The 17,402-nt window shown below is 30.4% G+C and overlaps 1 protein-coding gene across 1 annotated transcript in view; it reads right to left on the reverse strand.

Annotated features, from left to right (window-relative positions):
* LOC142319831 (low-density lipoprotein receptor-related protein 4-like) overlaps positions 1-17,402 on the reverse strand; it is a 150,878-nt gene that overhangs the window by 89,047 nt on the left and 44,429 nt on the right. Inside the window, exons 6-10 of the mRNA XM_075357504.1 lie at positions 14,178-14,287; positions 13,214-13,379; positions 11,931-12,081; positions 9,929-10,187; positions 4,910-5,042 (exon numbers count right to left, since the gene is read on the reverse strand). Of these exons, the coding sequence (XP_075213619.1) occupies positions 4,910-5,042; positions 9,929-10,187; positions 11,931-12,081; positions 13,214-13,379; positions 14,178-14,287 (819 nt within the window). The remainder of the gene's footprint in view (positions 1-4,909; positions 5,043-9,928; positions 10,188-11,930; positions 12,082-13,213; positions 13,380-14,177; positions 14,288-17,402) is intronic.

The following is a 17,402-nucleotide window of genomic DNA, read 5'->3' on the forward strand; positions in this document are numbered from 1 at the left end:
TACAAAATAAAAACAAACTTAACAGAATTTAAAGACATTAAAGAAAACAAAATAAAAAAAGATACAGGAAACAAAATGAAACTATTTGCAAAAATTAATAAGTGAAGAAAATGCCTGGATCAGAATTATTATCTTCTTCGAAGTTAGGTGTGCTTGCATCAAAATGAATATCTTCTTCAAAGTTAGGTGAGCCTGAATCAGAAAAATTATCTTCTTTGAAGTAAGGTGAGCCTGGATCAGAAATATTATCTTCTTGGAAGTCAGATGAGCCTGGATGGAAAACCTGATCATGCAGCTGAAAGTTAACTCTAAATCTTGTACTTCTTTAAACTTATTCATGATCTAAGTTCCATTATTGTTGAGTTTTCTTAAACTGAAAAAATACTTTTCGCTAGTAGCAATTTCTCTACATTAATATAATTATAAGTATCAATGTAATTCTTTAGAGTTCTATTTTCCTTGTTTAAAATTATATTATCTTTCTGACTTTCTTCTATTATTACAGTTCATTTCGTCACATTCTTTAGGGCAGTAAAAAATTCAAGATATCTTTTTCTGTTCAGCTTCATTTCAAAGATTATTGTTTGATTTGACAAAATTCAATCGTTTAAAATAGGTGTAACAGCTCTATATATTGATAGTTGTTCCTGTAATTCAGCTGACCTTTTATTGCTGGCCAATCAGTCAGATCATAACTTCTTTAGTTTTTGTATTAACTGAGAATTAGTTTTTTTTTTAATTTTGACTACTCTTTTTAAGCTTCCTGAGTTTTTCATTAGTGTCTCATTTTCAGACTTGAGTTTAGATATTTCCAACTCTGAAGTCCTTACAGTATCTTGGTGGAGACCGTTTTTTGGGGTGAGGTTTAAAATGAAACATCTTTTTGACACATTTGCATGTTTGAATTTTTTAATATCCAGTTGTAAATTTTCATTAACATCCTTCTCACGATGATCAATACTTCTCACTTCTTCACAAGTATCTATCTTTCTCTTTTTTAATTGATGTTTAAAATTATTATTTTATTGTTTTATATCTTTTACTTCAGAATTGTTAGCCATTTTAAAACATGAAGTTGACTTTTTACTAAATTCATCCATTTTTGGCTCATCTATTTGTAAATTCTTATTCTTACATAAATAGGAGCCTTGTGACATTAAATTTCTTAATGGTCAACTATTCCAAGCAAAGAAAAATGAAAAAAATATTATTGTATATTATACACTTTTACTGTAGAATTAAAACCTATTTAATATTAGTACATTCTTTGTATGTAGTGACCACAAATAAAATGTTTAATAATATGAATTCAATATAATTCAAATTTATAACATTTGCATTGCTCAGTAATGCAGTAATCGAACTAAGAATTAATAAAAAAAGTAACTAAAACAAACAAAATTAAAAAAAGTTCCATTCATTGTTAAATTCTAGTCTTGCATACATTTCATTAAGAAAAACTTCATCATAGACTAATAACCTACACCAGAATTTTCAGCATATATCTTTAATGTTTATGTAGGTAGCACTTAAACCCATTAATAAAAATAAATAATGTATGAATAATCTATATTTAATTGAATATAATGTATGAGTATATTTCTATTATACTTCAAATAAAGATTCTTTTATTTAGGGTATGTAATTGTGCTCCCAATTTTTAAAAAATTATTATTTGACTCCCACTGTAGATTTGGAGGTATGTAATATCTATGAAAAAATCTGAAGGTTAAGCTTCCCACAGTAAGAAAGCTAGACCTCTATCTAATTCCTTAAAAAATTTTTATTTACAATAATTAATAATTATAATGATTTTAAATTATTTTTTACCAATAACAAAACTAAAATGAATGACAAAAAAATCTGTTTTCTAGATATACAGGGTCATTCACGGGAACCGGATGTTTTTAAAATAATCATAAAAAATTGAATATTTACTTTAAAAAAGTTTTACTGGTACTGAAACACTTGTTAAATCAAAGCATTTGTTACTTACTCATGAACAAAAAATTATGTCCGGCAAGTGATGTCCATTTTGGGCAATACATTGTTGTAGCCTTTCACGGTAACTGGCCTCAATTCTTTGCAGCATGTCTACATCAATCTGGGTGACGTGATGGCGAATTGCGATCTTTAGATCCTACAATGTACGCGGTTTATTGCTGTACACATGCGATTTCAGAAACCCCCACAGAAAAATTCACAACTACTCAAGTCGGGGGACTGAGGGGGGCCAAGGAATGTCGCCGAATCTGGAAACGATCCATCCCGGAAACAAGTTACGGAGAACAGCCATCGTTCTCCTCGCTGTGTGCGCTGTAGCTCCATCCTGCTGGAATAACACATTTTGAAAATCGATTTTCCAGTTTCGTAACTCAGGGATGAAAAACGTACTCAACATCGCAATGTAACGATCAGCTGTTACAGTTACGGCAGCGTCATTTTCTTTAAAAAAATATGGTCCAATAACACCGACCTTTCCTATTGCACACCAGACAGTCACCTTTGGGCTATGAAGTGGTCTCTCGTGAAGCTGATGTGGATTTCTTTCTGCCCGATACCGGCAATTCTGTTTGTTGACGAAGCCATTCAGATGAAAATGGGCTTTGTCACTCATTAACAATAACAAATTTTCATTTTCTTCAAAGATGGTAAGCATTTGTCGACAAAATTGTAATCGCTGCGTGAAATCTTGCTCATTTAACTGCTGCACGATGGCTATCTTGTAAGGATGGAAATGCAGGTCTGTATGCAGAATTCGTCTTACCGTACTTGTGCTCATTTGAAGCGCTGCTGAATGCCTCTGAATAGAGCGGTGTGGGCTTCTGACAACGGCTTCCTTTACTCATTCGATGTTCTCCGGAGTGCTAGCAGTTCGTCGGGGACCCGGTGGTTTTTTCTTCAATATTGAACCGCTTGTTCGAAGGTTGTTTACCCATCGCTATATTGTGTTACGAGAAGGGACACTTGCATTACAATGGATATTAAACTGACGGCGGAAATCTTGCTGAACAGCAGTTACGGATTCGTCATTTCGCAAAAACTGTCATACGCGTACAGGCGTTGGTCTAGCGTCCACGGCTCCATCTCAACGACTAAAATTTAAATGCTATGAACAAAGGAAACGTCAGACACCAGCCACGTGCCCCTGCCACCACGAACGCCCGAGTACAAACCACTTCAAAAACATCCGGTTCCCGTGAATGACCCTGTATTTATTAACATTATCATCAGATTTGGTTAAAATTTATATCGACCCTTTCAAAAGTATACTCTTTCGATTAAAAAAAAAAAAAGCATAAAAATCACTTTACTAATGTTGGAGATATTACATAACATACATTAAAATAAAAATACAGTCTAATTGATAACCTCATCCTGTTTTGAAGTCTGTTAAAAAAAAGAAGTATAGAAAAGAAGTATAATGAGTTTTTTAATATTTATTTATTTCACTATGCGTCATAAAAGTAGAAATATTTATTTAAGTGGAAAAAATAGATATTGTTTTTCAATAAAAACTAATATTTTATCATAAAGATACAAAGAGAGCTTAAAATAATTGAACTGAACAATAGATTCCATAACCTGACTGATTGTAGCTGGGTAAGTTACATAATTTATTGCCAGTTTTTTTTTTAACTAAATTATTGTAAAACAAAAAATCGGTTTTGGAATAATTATAATTTTTTATGTTTGATGCTCAATGACTAATGAATTCATTTTTTTGAAAAATTATATATATATATATATATATATATAATTAAATAGACATTTTGGAATACTGCTTTGATCAAAGAAGTTTTGTCATCGTTCACCTTGATTTATCCAGGTAAATGTGGAGGCAGATTTTTAATAAAAGTAGCACACCTACTCATTCTTGATCATGATTTACATGTAGCCATCTGAATACAATAATATTTTTATTTAGGGAAAAAATACTCTTTTATAGAATGTAGCACGTTGTCCACCAATTGTCCTCCTGTCTTTTTCTTTTGGGTGGAGATCAAATGTATAATTAGAAGTAATACAAGCAAAATTAATAGAAAACATAACATATAAGATGAAATATTATGCCATAATTACAAGCAGTTATTAAAAAAAAAAAAAAAACAGCTACTATGCAGAAATTTGTGGTGGTTGGTGTAACAACGTATGGAAGAAAGATATTTCCTCCAATTGAGAAAACAGTATTTGTTTTATTATTTATTTATCAAAATAACAATAGATTTTTTTCAACGCTATTATTGGTGGTTACATTACTTTTGAATCAGGCTATATATTATTGATCATTGATACAATTAAAATAAGCAATGAATTTAAGTCATCTAACACTACACTAAGCATAACACTATCCACAAAATTATATTCTTATAAAAATACTCTTTTATAGAATGTAGCACGTTGTCCACCAATTGTCCTCCTGTCTTTTTCTTTTGGGTGGAGATCAAATGTATAATTAGAAGTAATACAAGCAAAATTAATAGAAAACATAACATATAAGATGAAATATTATGCCATAATTACAAGCAGTTATTAAAAAAAAAAAAAAACAGCTACTATGCAGAAATTTGTGGTGGTTGGTGTAACAACGTATGGAAGAAAGATATTTCCTCCAATTGAGAAAACAGTATTTGTTTTATTATTTATTTATCAAAATAACAATAGATTTTTTTCAACGCTATTATTGGTGGTTACATTACTTTTGAATCAGGCTATATATTATTGATCATTGATATAATTAAAATAAGCAATGAATTTAAGTCATCTAACACTACACTGAGCATAACACTATCCACAAAATTATATTCTTATAAAAATCATTATACAAATAAAAGGGAATAAATTGTTTTTATATTAAACACACGACATTATAAAAAAAGAAGAAATTATGTAAAAAATTAAATTTTACCTGGACCCATTTTCATCAAGCACATAACCAGGATGACATTCACAACCATCAGAGCCATCTGCATTAATAAGACACACTTGCTGACATAGTGTTGTTCTATCACAATGTTTACGTTTTGGGCAATTTTTTTCATCTTAAAAAAACAATAAACAAATTAAGTAAAACTAATTTATAAAAAATAGAAAAACTTTTTTTTCAAAATAAATATAGATTAAAGTGCTATCAGATGTGTAGCAATGAAAAAAAAATGTTCTATGCTGTTTACTGATTTTTCATATAATCTACAAGTTCGGATAAATAACTTCACTGCGTTTAGTTTTTTTTTGTACTATCAAAGGAGTAAATGCATTATTATTATTTGAAATATTTATAAACATAATTTAAAAATTCAGTGAAGTTAAAATAAACAAAACATTTCAAAAATAATAAAAAAGGAGTATAAAGAGAAACTTCTTTCTCAAAAATTAATATTTTCAAAAAAACTATTTTTAAAATACAAAAAATAGTTTTAAAATATCTCTAAACATAAATTTATGTTCACATTTGCCAGCTATCATATCATGTAATTGAGAAGATAGATTGTGAAATTCTAAACCATGCCCCCTTTAAATCTTCAACCTGCTGATTCCCACAGTTTATCTTTCCCATTAAAGGATTATCATTAAAAAAAATGAAGAATAAAACTATTCAATTTTTATTAATTTTTGAAGTTGGTACCAAATTAAAAACTGAAAAATTACTAACAGCATAATTACTAATAACTTCAAAAGCTGAAATATGAAAAAAATTATTTTAGAACATATTTTGAAATCTATTTTATTGTTTTAAGAAATCTAATTAAAAAAAATTTTTGTGTAGTTCTCTGATTTAAGATTCTTTTAATTTTCGATTAAAAAAATACCGACTTTTCATTTCTAATTCTTTTTCTTTTGATTCTGCAAAAGCCTGTTATTGGAAATTAACACGGTAAGTTTAATGCATCTAATTACTGTGTTTCATGGTTTTTATTTCGTATAATATTAAATATATACATATATATGTTATCTCCTTTGACTATACTTACAATGATATTTCATATCAAAATGAGCAACTACTTTTAAATATTTATTAATAATTTGTAAATAGCTCTTGAACGTTTTTATTTTTGAAATTTTATTTTAATAACCAATTATTATAGTTTGTTCTTTATATTATCATATGCTAAACTTTAGAGTAATCTCATTAAAGAACCCAATAAAGATGTTACTAAATTTCTTCTTAGACTGTATAGACAAAAGTTTAATTAAGGGGATTATTTCCCTTATTGGAAATGACACATTAAGGAATCATTTAAATTCATTCATACTGAATTTTTTCAAAGATGATAAAAATTATTAATTATACTAACAATCTAATGAAAATAGTTCATCAAGGCTTTAGCTATTTGCAGTTTATCTAATTTCACACCCTTCAATCTCAAGGAATCCAGGTGCTGAGACATTCCAGATGTGTAATCATCAGGTAGCAGAAGTTAGTTAACACTTTTTTTTTAATATTGTAGTATTATGAACTTACTTATTTTTGTAATTTGTCCATACTTTATAATTGTTCTGATAATACAAAAAAAAAATTTAATTATATATTTTCTTTATCATAACTTAAACTTAGTATAAAATTAAACAATTATGTGAAACACCAATGGTCTTTTGTAGAGGTCGCGATTACCTTCACAAAAAAACTAAAATTACTTGAATGTGTGATCGATTATCTCTGGGAAATCTTATTATTTTTTTTTCATAAGGAAACAAAGACAGTCACTAATTACTTTGTGGTAGTAAAGGAGTAGTGGAAATAGTTGATGAATAAAACCCAACCATCCTGAAGATTGCAATTGAGAGGCCTCATAGAGGGAGTATAGCAACTGCAATGTTTAGGATGGGGGAAGTGAGCAATCTAATGAAATAATGAGTTAAAATTAAACGAAAGTTTCTCAAAGCATATTCTAAAGAGCAAAGTAGGGAAAACGGAAAAGGAATGGAATCAGCTTGAAAGAAAAATGATAAGGAAACACACAGGTGGAACGATAGAGTGAAAGAAGCAATGATGGAGAAGGGGAAATGGTAGAAGGCTTGCATTACTGACAACAGTAACAGAAAGAAACTAACATATATATAGAAGCTAAGATAAAGTACCAAATAATGGCTAAAGAAAAAAACAGATGCTGGAAAGAGTTCAACATAGACCTAAAGAAAGCCTTAAGGAAGGTAAAAAGGAACTATATGGAATAGTGAAATTAAACACAACATGTATGTACATCAATTGTACAAGATGAAAGGGTAGAGTTACTGCTCCGAATTAACATAAAACAAAGATGGAAGAATATTTTCAGAAATTGGGGAAGTCTAACAATGACAGAATAGGTGAGTAAAATCAATACAATGAGTGGTATGCTGAGTAAAATCTGAAGAGTAAAGATAATTATTCATATCCTCATAAAAAGTGGAAGCAATGAAATAAATGGAATAGAGGAAGTCTTAGAAAATGATTAATAACGCATAAGAAAATAAAGGCAACTGGGTAAACAGTCAACTGATAAAAGCTGGCTGGAGAAAAAAGCAAGGACTTCAAAGAATGGCTAAAAGATATTATTATCCCTACTCATAAATATTGTGTATAAGAATAAAAATCATGGGAAGTATAGAAAGGTTATGTTCATACATCATACAAAGAAAACCTTGAACAGGTGCTGGAAAAAACAAGAGAAACCAGAACACCAATAAAAGGAAAAACAATACCAAAAAGGAAATTTGTAGTTGGTTAGATTTTTACAAACAGAGTACTTTAATTATATATTTTTCTTATCATACCTTAAACTTAGTGTACAATTAAGCCATTATGTGAATCATCAATGGTCTTTTGTGAAGGTGGCAATTACCTCTACTAAAGAACAAAATTATCTAAATGGGTGGTCAATTTATCTCAGGAAAATATTATTATTCATAAGGTAACGAAAACAGTCACTAATTACTTTGTGCAAAACAGAGCACTTAAAAGAGCTGGAAAAATGGGAAAGACCAGATTATAAACTTTACAGACATTAAAAAGCCTAAAACAACACCATCAGAAACTGTTGATAGCACTAAGGAACAAAAATATTAATTCTCAAAATTAATAGAAATGAATACAAGAATATAAAAAAAAATTATGAAAGCACAATAACGATAGTGAGAGGGACTGAAACAATTTTTGATGAAAACTGGACAATAACATGGAAGTGTACCCTCATTATTGGCATTTATCATTGTGAAGGACATCCACATGGAGGTGAACAGAATAATACAGAAGTAAAAATAGGGCATCTGGCAAAAAAAAGTGAATATGACAATTCAAAATCATTTATTACTAGGGATAGAAGAATAAGAATGTTATGAATGTAAATAACTGGATAAAAGTAATTTTTTAGTGATGCTAATAATAAAAAGGAGGAAGCAATCTACAAATACATGGGGAAACACTAGAAATTTTTACCTATTTAGGGTGCAAAATAGTTGGAGATGGAAAATCAGTTGAAAATTAGTAGCCGAGTGCAGATGGCTGCAGTATTTCATCAGGGTATTAGAAATTTAATTTTCAAAAAAGTACCAATGAAATATAATATGACTATTTTCATGTGTTATTATATTCCTTTTTTAACCTATACTCAGAGTCTTGGCTGATTATAAGAAATAAGGATAATATGAAAAGATAATAAAATACAGGTAACTTAAATAATGTTTTCAAGAAGCACGGTCAGAAAAACAAAGAGAATAAATAACAAATTTTACAATACGAGAAGACTGATCATGTAGAGCATTGTAGGAGAATTTAACAGGAGAGAAAAGATGATTTGGGCTCTCAAAGAAGCAGACTGAAGAGCAGCAAAATGCATTTTTAATTTAAATATATAGTCAGTACAAAACATTCCAGGACTGGCTATAAGAACAGAACTTGTGGTGCAGTCTTTCTCTTGTCTAGAGAAGCCTTGTAAACAATAAAACCAAAGCTTACTCGGTTTGAGTTGGTGTTTAGTGTTATCTGTTAGGTATTTTTGTCTATTGTCTGGCTTTAAAAAAACAGAACAACATTCGATCATAAAATTATGTTTCTTTTCCTTGGAAAAAGTGTTACAGAAATGTTTGAAATGATGAAATAAGCACATAGCAATGAGGCTGCCGTGTTTGCATGTGTTTAAGTGATTAGCTTGTTTTTGAGATCATTAGAAGACGATGAGAGAAGTCAGATGTCATTAGAAGACAATGAGAGAGGTAGTAGTTTAGTAACAAGATGTAGTGATGAAACATGTGTGTGAGTTATTGACTGCTTTCCACTGTGCATGAATTACCTTGCCATCAACCAAATGCCCCGACACTTCTACGGAACCAAATTTGTCACCTGCGGCCACAAAACGGCTTTCATAAAACTAAGGATTGGTTCCTGCTTCTTAATAATGCAAACCAGCTCACACAGCCATTATTATATTGCAATTTTTTCCCAAATGATGGTTGTCAGTGCTGGACTACCCTCCATATTTAACAGATATAACTTACTATTTCCTATTTTTTAAGTCAAAATGCAAATGAAGGGGGAGTGGTACGAGTTGATACATGCCGTAGAAGAAATTTTTACAAGCATCCTACAGGCAATTTTAAGAACTGATCTAAACTTCACATTAAGTTGACGGTACACTATGTAGATGCTTAAATAAGAAAATATTTTTTTCAATTTTTGTTGTTGTTTTGAAATTCTTAGTGGTGAAACTTTTTGTATAATCTGTGTATAATAGAGAAGAACACAGAAAAAGGCTGCCAAAAATATTGTTAAATTGTATAAAGAAAGATCATAAAAATAACAGATGAAGGTTTTGAGGAGGAATGATGGAAGACAGTCTATTGGATGTCCAGGATCTGCAGTCTGACCAATAACAACTAAACTGATGACGATTGTAACAACTAAATGAAAGGATGAAAATGATATTTACAAATAAAAATTATTTTAAGTTACCTTCACCACGCGGACAATCTGTCTTTCCATCACAAACATGTTTTTTAGTAATACATGAAACAGTAATAGTTGCTGGTGAAGAAGTGGTAGTTGCATGCACTGAAACGACTCCATTATTGGTATTATTTGCAGGTCCTGAGGACTGCACTGGTATAATTTCAGTACAACTAAATTGAGTATCTGGATCACAAGTAATGACACAATTTTCTTCATCTTCATTTTGGCCACAATCTTGAACCCCATCACAAACCCATGATTTCTGAATAACAAAAATTACACTTATTGTTATTTTTTTCACAATAATATTAGAATATATATTTTTCTAAATAAACAAAACTTGACATTTTATAAAATGTATATACCTAAAAAAAGATCACTTCATTTTTAATAAATGTATGTTGTGCACTATATCTGAACAGTTTTGAGTAACCTATTATGAATCACTAGTCGCTTTTGAAACTGGCAAAGCCATTCTCAAAAACAAGAAGTATTGCACACCAGGCTTATTATAAAAAAGTAGGCAGTGAAAAGTGATTTTCCATTGCCTTCTTTACTTTGATGAATTAGTGCAGTTTATTATTAGTACACAGTCACTGAAAAATTATTAATTTTCAGACACACAAGCATAATTTTTTCATGTTATTTACCAAATGGAATGGCTGTAGAATGAAGATTATTACTCTAAGAGAATGCAACTCAGACTAATGTCTGTTTCTCAGACATTAAACATGTGTCACAATCATAACAAAGAAAGATAGCAACCCTTTTCAGAGGAAAACAATGCATTATGAATTTTGACCCAAAAATATCCACATTATTTTTAATGACTTTGTAAAGTTTTATGCAACTTTACAATTCTATCTTCTTTAGACTTGATACATTTTCCCAAACTGGATTCACTTCTATAAGTTTTCACTGTGGATGTTGTCCAAGGCTTCCAATATTTTTGTTTTCCACTTAATTGATATGACAAACATTTTCCTTTTATTTGGAATTCCTTATTAGAGAAAATTAAAAACGTGCATACCCTAAAGACATGTGAATAGGAAGGATGAAAGAAAATAGTCATGTTGTGTCTGCCAGGAACTGCTGGAAATTGGAGACTTTGTGAATACAAGATTTATCACTATGGAGGATTCAGTCACTGATGTTCCACAAATTCATCTGTTTATGCACAACTACATATTCTTGGTCAATAAAAAATCAAGTAGTTTATTCACACACAGTATTTCCTTTAGAAAAAAATTGTTTTTTTATTATTCTGTTAATGTAAAACACAAATCAACATGTTCTTAATACTGGAATGGACTTGTCGGGCCAGTGATTCTCTGGTTTGCTGATATCTATTGGATTAATGCAAGTTTATTACTTTATAAAAAAGCTTGTTAGTTATTTTGAACTTTCCTCTTAAATTGCGAGACAATCAAAGAATTATTTGATTCTCTACCAAACAAACAAGAACATTAGATTTCAGTTACATGAATTTCAGGACACACCAATGATCAAGAAATCATCAATAGTCTAACAATAATCTATGTTGATTTTAATGAAAAGAACTCTTTTAAGATTGAGAATTTTAAATAAAAAGTACTTTCATTGTACTAAGGGTTTTTGCAATCATTGTACAAAAAGTCAAAAATTTTAATTTTTGGCCCATATCAAAAAAAAAATTTGACCATTTTCAAAGAATTTTTGTTGACTCAGTCCACAGATATTAATAAAAGTACAGGCCAATACACGTAATTTATGTATGTAAATACATCTTCTGGAAGATTCCTTAACTTTTGTGTGGACCAAGGGGATAGTCCAATATTGAAAGGTAGTCCTTGAAATGTCAACAATGATAAAAACCCTGATACCTACAATTTTGATTAATTGCTATATTTTTCTTTTATAGCTATGTTGCTGCAATAGCAATAGAACTATAAACAGTAACATAAAAATTGATTTTTATAAATAACTGAAAAAAAGACATTAAATTTGTAAAAATTTAAATGCTCACCAGAATACAATTGCCAGAAAGACATGTGTATTCATCTGGACCACATGTCCTTTGAGAAACCTTTTCACAGCCTTCCTCATCTTCTCCTGTTTCACAATCAACATCTTGATCACAACGTTGTTTTTCTGGTATACATTTACCATTTCTACACCTGAAAGAGAGAAAAAATCTGCAATTAAAACTGAACAAAATAAAAAAATGATTAACTCAACATATATTGATATTAGTATATAAAATCTGGTAATGATATTCCTGGAATTTGAATAAAGATTAACATTTGACCCTTACTCAATAAAAAAATTGAAAATTATTCTTAAGACTTAAAAAACACGGATAGTTGTATATCTACTACAGCATGAAACCTCATGCTTAGTAACTCATACTTTCAGAAATGAGGAAACAGGTATTACTTTTTTATCTAAAACTTAATATTTGATTACTTCAAGAAATGTTAATTTCCTCATGAAGTATATTTAATTCCAGAATAATATCAGTTTATACGTACACTGTTATGCTTTAACAGTCTAGTATTAAGCAATTGTGAAATACATCTTCAAACTATTCTTGTAGACAATTTCTGCATGTCAAATGTGGTCTGTAAATAATCCTCATGAGATCTTGGACAATCATTCATTACATGACAAAAAAATTAGAGTTTGGTGTGCTATCACATATAAACATATAATCTTTCATTTTCCAGAACACAGTAAACTCAGAATATTATGGCAGTGAAATCACTTATCAGCAGACTAAATCAGAAAGAAATTGCTAGAGTGTACATCCAAAAAGGTGGAGTAACAGTAACACTGCCAATGTTTCACTAAATTTGTTGTGAGAAGTTTACAGGGACAGGTTCATTTCAAAGGACATCTGGCCATTGAGATTACCAGATCTTAACCTACAGATTTTTATTTATGGGGAGCAATGAAAGGGTTCATTTACAAGAACTCTTATTCACTTATTTCATGAAATGAAAAATAATATACTGAATTTGTAAGTGCAATCACTGTTTTGGTGCTTCAGCGTGCATTTTCAAACACGTTGAAATGTGTTCAGGCATGCCTGAAGGCAAATGGTGTTTATACTGAACATCATAGTAAGTATTATTCCTATTTCTTTCATTATTATTTAAATGTAAAAATTAAATATTTGTAAATATTGGGGTACAGTTTCATTTGGGATGCTCCATATGTGTCATTAATAACAGTGTTACTTGTTCAGCTCATTGAACAAGTGCAATAAAATTTTTTTACTATATTTAATTTTTGAGGTGTACTATGTACCTGAATTCTGTGGGACCGCAGGTTAGAGCATCATCTTTGCGACAGTTTTCTTCATCACTACCATCCCCACAGTCATCATCTCCATCACATCTAAACTCTTGTTGTATACACCGAGGATAAGCACACTGGAATTCTCCCTCTTCACATTCCGGTACTTCTACTTTAGCTGAAAAAAGTAATAGAAATTGGTGAGCTTATTCCAAAAAATAGTTAGGTTGTTTCAAAATAAGAGCATTCACTAAATTTCATATGTATGTGTAAACATACATACATTCAAGCTGGGATATGCAGTTAATACAGAACACAATTTAGTTTGGCAATTCTACATATTACTGCGTGAAAAATAATGTTCAAATATATGATATTTTTTATTGCTTTATGAGAATTTTACTGCTCACCCAATAATGAAGTAATCTGGATAAGTTTAAATATTAAACTTCAATAAAAACATTAGTAAAAGAATCAGACACATCTTTCCGGTGGTTCATGAATTTTATGCATGCAAATTAAGTATGGATGGGCAATACTAATTAAATTTTATATCTTATTATGTTAATTATTTTATTAAAAAATATCTCTATCAAGAAACACAGTTTATGCATAACTTTCAATGACCATTACAAGTAGATATAAATCATTTATTCAACCAAAAAGAGGTTTCATTTGGAAAAAACATTGAACTCAAAATTTATACTTAAGTAATATTAAATATTTAAAATAAAATATAATTATTTTTAAAAAAATATTATTATTATTATTATTTGACAATGTGCTTTGTGACAAAGCACAAATTATTTGACAATAATTTGTCAATTCATTTTCTAACAGTACCTATTAACACAAATATAGGATTATCAGATTATAAACAGAAGTATTCTTACAAGAATGTAGTTAAATATTTCAGTAAAAATAATGTAAATATTAGTAACTTTTTATGCATCTTCTAGCAACTTAAATAACTTACGACACTCTTGTTCATCTGATCCATCTGAGCAATCTGGTTCAAAATCACACATAAATGATAATGAAATGCAACTGCCATCACTGCATCGGAATTCCAAAGAAGAACAGTTTCTGTAAAATATCAACATATTTAAATAAATTTAGTATATTTTGTAGAATTAGATCAGTACATTACTTTTTATTAGATAAAGGTTTGAGGTAAGAATATGCAACTTTGCCAACTTTGTTTAAGATTTACATCTTTGTGACCTCATAAAGAAGTGGACTTGTAAAAATGCAGCTGCCTGCAAGTTACGGTTACTAATGACTATATTTATAAGTTTTAATTTTTTGATGATCAGGTATTGTTATCGAATGAGGATGATATGAAATATATGTCAAAGATATTAATAGACAAATACAAGGTTTGGGGATCTGGAAATTAATGAGGACAAGTCTCAGTATTTGGTAGTTGGTGAAAAAGCATTGGATCTGAACACAAGGCTAGGTTTTTTAAAAAGATAGTGGAGAGTCAATGTTGTGGAATGAGAGCCACATGTAACCAACGGGGCTGAGAGTTGTGTAGTAACTGACAAAATGAAGAACAGCTGATTTTAGTGGAGATGATGCTGCTGGCTAACGTTGAGAAACAGCATTAGGAATGAGGTCAGATAAAAAGTAAATATAAAATCTGATATATCAGACAGCATTAGGAAAAAACACCTACAACGGTATGGATATGCTATTGGAAAGATGAGGGAAATGAAGACCTAGAACTTCTTGGCAGCAATCTGTGTTAGATGAAATGAAAGGAGGGATTAAAGAATTGAGGACCATCATCAATGATTTGTAGAATGCAGAAGACTGCTATTGTTGCTGTAATATCTGCCTAAGATAAGATTAATTAATTTTCCATTTCTTGAATATATTTTGAATCTATTTAATTAAATTAATCCCTACTTCAGAACTCTGCGCTTGATTTTGTATTTTTAGATCGTGAGATGTAATACAATAAGCTAAATAAGCTGTAAGTTGTGAAAACAATAGAATGAAATGATTGTCTACACAAAATAGATGCAATTCATAAAATGATCATTGACTATATGAATACCCAGAAAGTAACTTACATAAAGTGTTTTTAAAGTCATGCAACCCATGTATAAAACAAACTACATTTATTCAATAAAAATAGCAGTTTAATTACAGTAAGACTGCGATGATCCGGCATGCTCAAGGATCTGTCAATGCCGGATTATCAAGATCATTTTTAAAAACCTGGTTTAAACAAGGGAATATAAATAAATTTAAGCCATCAAAACGAATAATTTTTATTTATTAGACACAACACAAGATATTACAGTATAAAAAAATATGTAGCACCGCATTGTAAAAATGCACCTGTATTAAAAATTAAATAAATACTGTACTGCACAGTTAAATCAGTTTAAGGCTCAAAGTTTTAGCAAAGTTCAATATAAATAATTTTTTGTAGGCCTATTATGAAATAAAAAAAGCACCATGGATCTGAAGAAACCAAGAACAAGTTAATTTTAATCAAATAAAAAATGTAGCCAACAATTTGGTACATTTTTGTCTGAATCACTGTCTATAGGTGATTAAGACAGTGTATATTATCATAAGTGTATGATAATATCAAGTGAATGGAAAATGTTGTAGTTGTATCTACCACTGGGATAGCTTGAATTTTTTTCTGAGCCTTCTGAAACATTAGGGACGTTAACTTGTTTCTTGGATTGAGTTCTTTTTTGACAAAAATTATTTTGTATAATGTGGAAATAACTTCAGCAACATCAAATTGCTAGCTTCTCTCTGAGAATTTGACAAAGGTATTAAGGCTTCTCAAGCCTCAGCCTGAGAGATGTGAGTTGTGGGAATTTCTTCATCACTCTCAGTTTCTCGTGTCTCCTGTGGGCTGAAAACACTTTGTAATATTATCACATCAGTCAGCTCTTCTTCGATAGCACATTTTTGTTAATGTCAATCCATCCATCAATTTCGTCTGGTGAAAAGGCTCTCAGTTCGCACTTACAATTTCAGAGTAGTCAGTTGTGGGCTCACATCATCTTCATCCTTTCCCATCTCCGTTTCTTTGGCCAATTTAAGTCATAATTTTCTCCAGGCTCTGTGCAATGTTATATTTTTCATACCAAGAGATTGCAGCTGTAAAAATAGTGTGTTGAATGTTAAAATTAGGTCGGAAATAATCTCTGACACTGCAATCCGAGTTCAGCAGCTTTTGCAAAAACATTCCTCTGTACTTGCACTGAAATTTTGTATGACCCTTTAGTCCATGGGTTGTATTAGTGGCATAACATTGGTAGGAAGATATCTGCAAAAAATATTACCTGGCAAAAGCTCAGATGCTGGGGGGTGAGCTCAGCAATTGTAGAGGACGAGAACTGTCTTAGAATCTTTAGGTAGCCCTAGTTTTTCAAAATTTTCTTTCACAGCTGGAACAAAATGATGAAGAAACTACTTTGAATAACTTGGCTGTCATCCAGACATTAGTCTGAACACTGTAAATAACAGGCAAGATACAATTATAGAGGCCTAGGCTTTTTATACTTTCCAGTCACAGAGTAAGTATATGATCTTCTGAAGCAATTCCACACACTGAGAGAGCTACTCTGTCTTTATTTTTAAAACACTTTGTGCTGGACTCCTCAGCTCCCGCTAGGGTTGAATTTGGCAAACACTGCCATAACAGGCCAGTCTCATCAACGTTGTAAATTTGAGATGAGGACAATTTATATTCATCAATAAGTTTTTGAAATGTTGTTTTGTACTCATTTGCAGCAACCTCATCAGCTGATTTTATTTCACCAGAAACGTCTAGTTTTTTGCAAGCCATGACGATCTTGAAATTATGAAGCCACCGTTTAGAGAATGAAAGAATTTCATCTGCAGTCAAATCTAATTCCTTGTGAAAAAACTTGGCCTTTTAGATTATCACAGGCCCCGTTATCAGTTTTCTCTGTTCTCTTAGCACTGAACCACTTATACTAAACTTCATTTATAATTTATAATTTAGGTTTTTTCAGAGTCTGCCTATGTTTATACTTTTATCAGAAATAGATTGCGACACAAATTTTCTGTTGTTTTTTAATATCACACTTAGTTGAAGATACGATATTAAATTCACTCGTAATATTGTTTTGGTTTTCACCTTTTTCCAGTCTTCTTATATGTCCAATTTTTGGTGGTTGTCAAAGTCACATGTTTGCGT

The sequence above is a fragment of the Lycorma delicatula genome, chromosome 2 (genome assembly GCF_047948215.1).
Source record: "Lycorma delicatula isolate Av1 chromosome 2, ASM4794821v1, whole genome shotgun sequence".
Taxonomy (NCBI): Eukaryota; Metazoa; Arthropoda; class Insecta; order Hemiptera; family Fulgoridae; genus Lycorma; species Lycorma delicatula.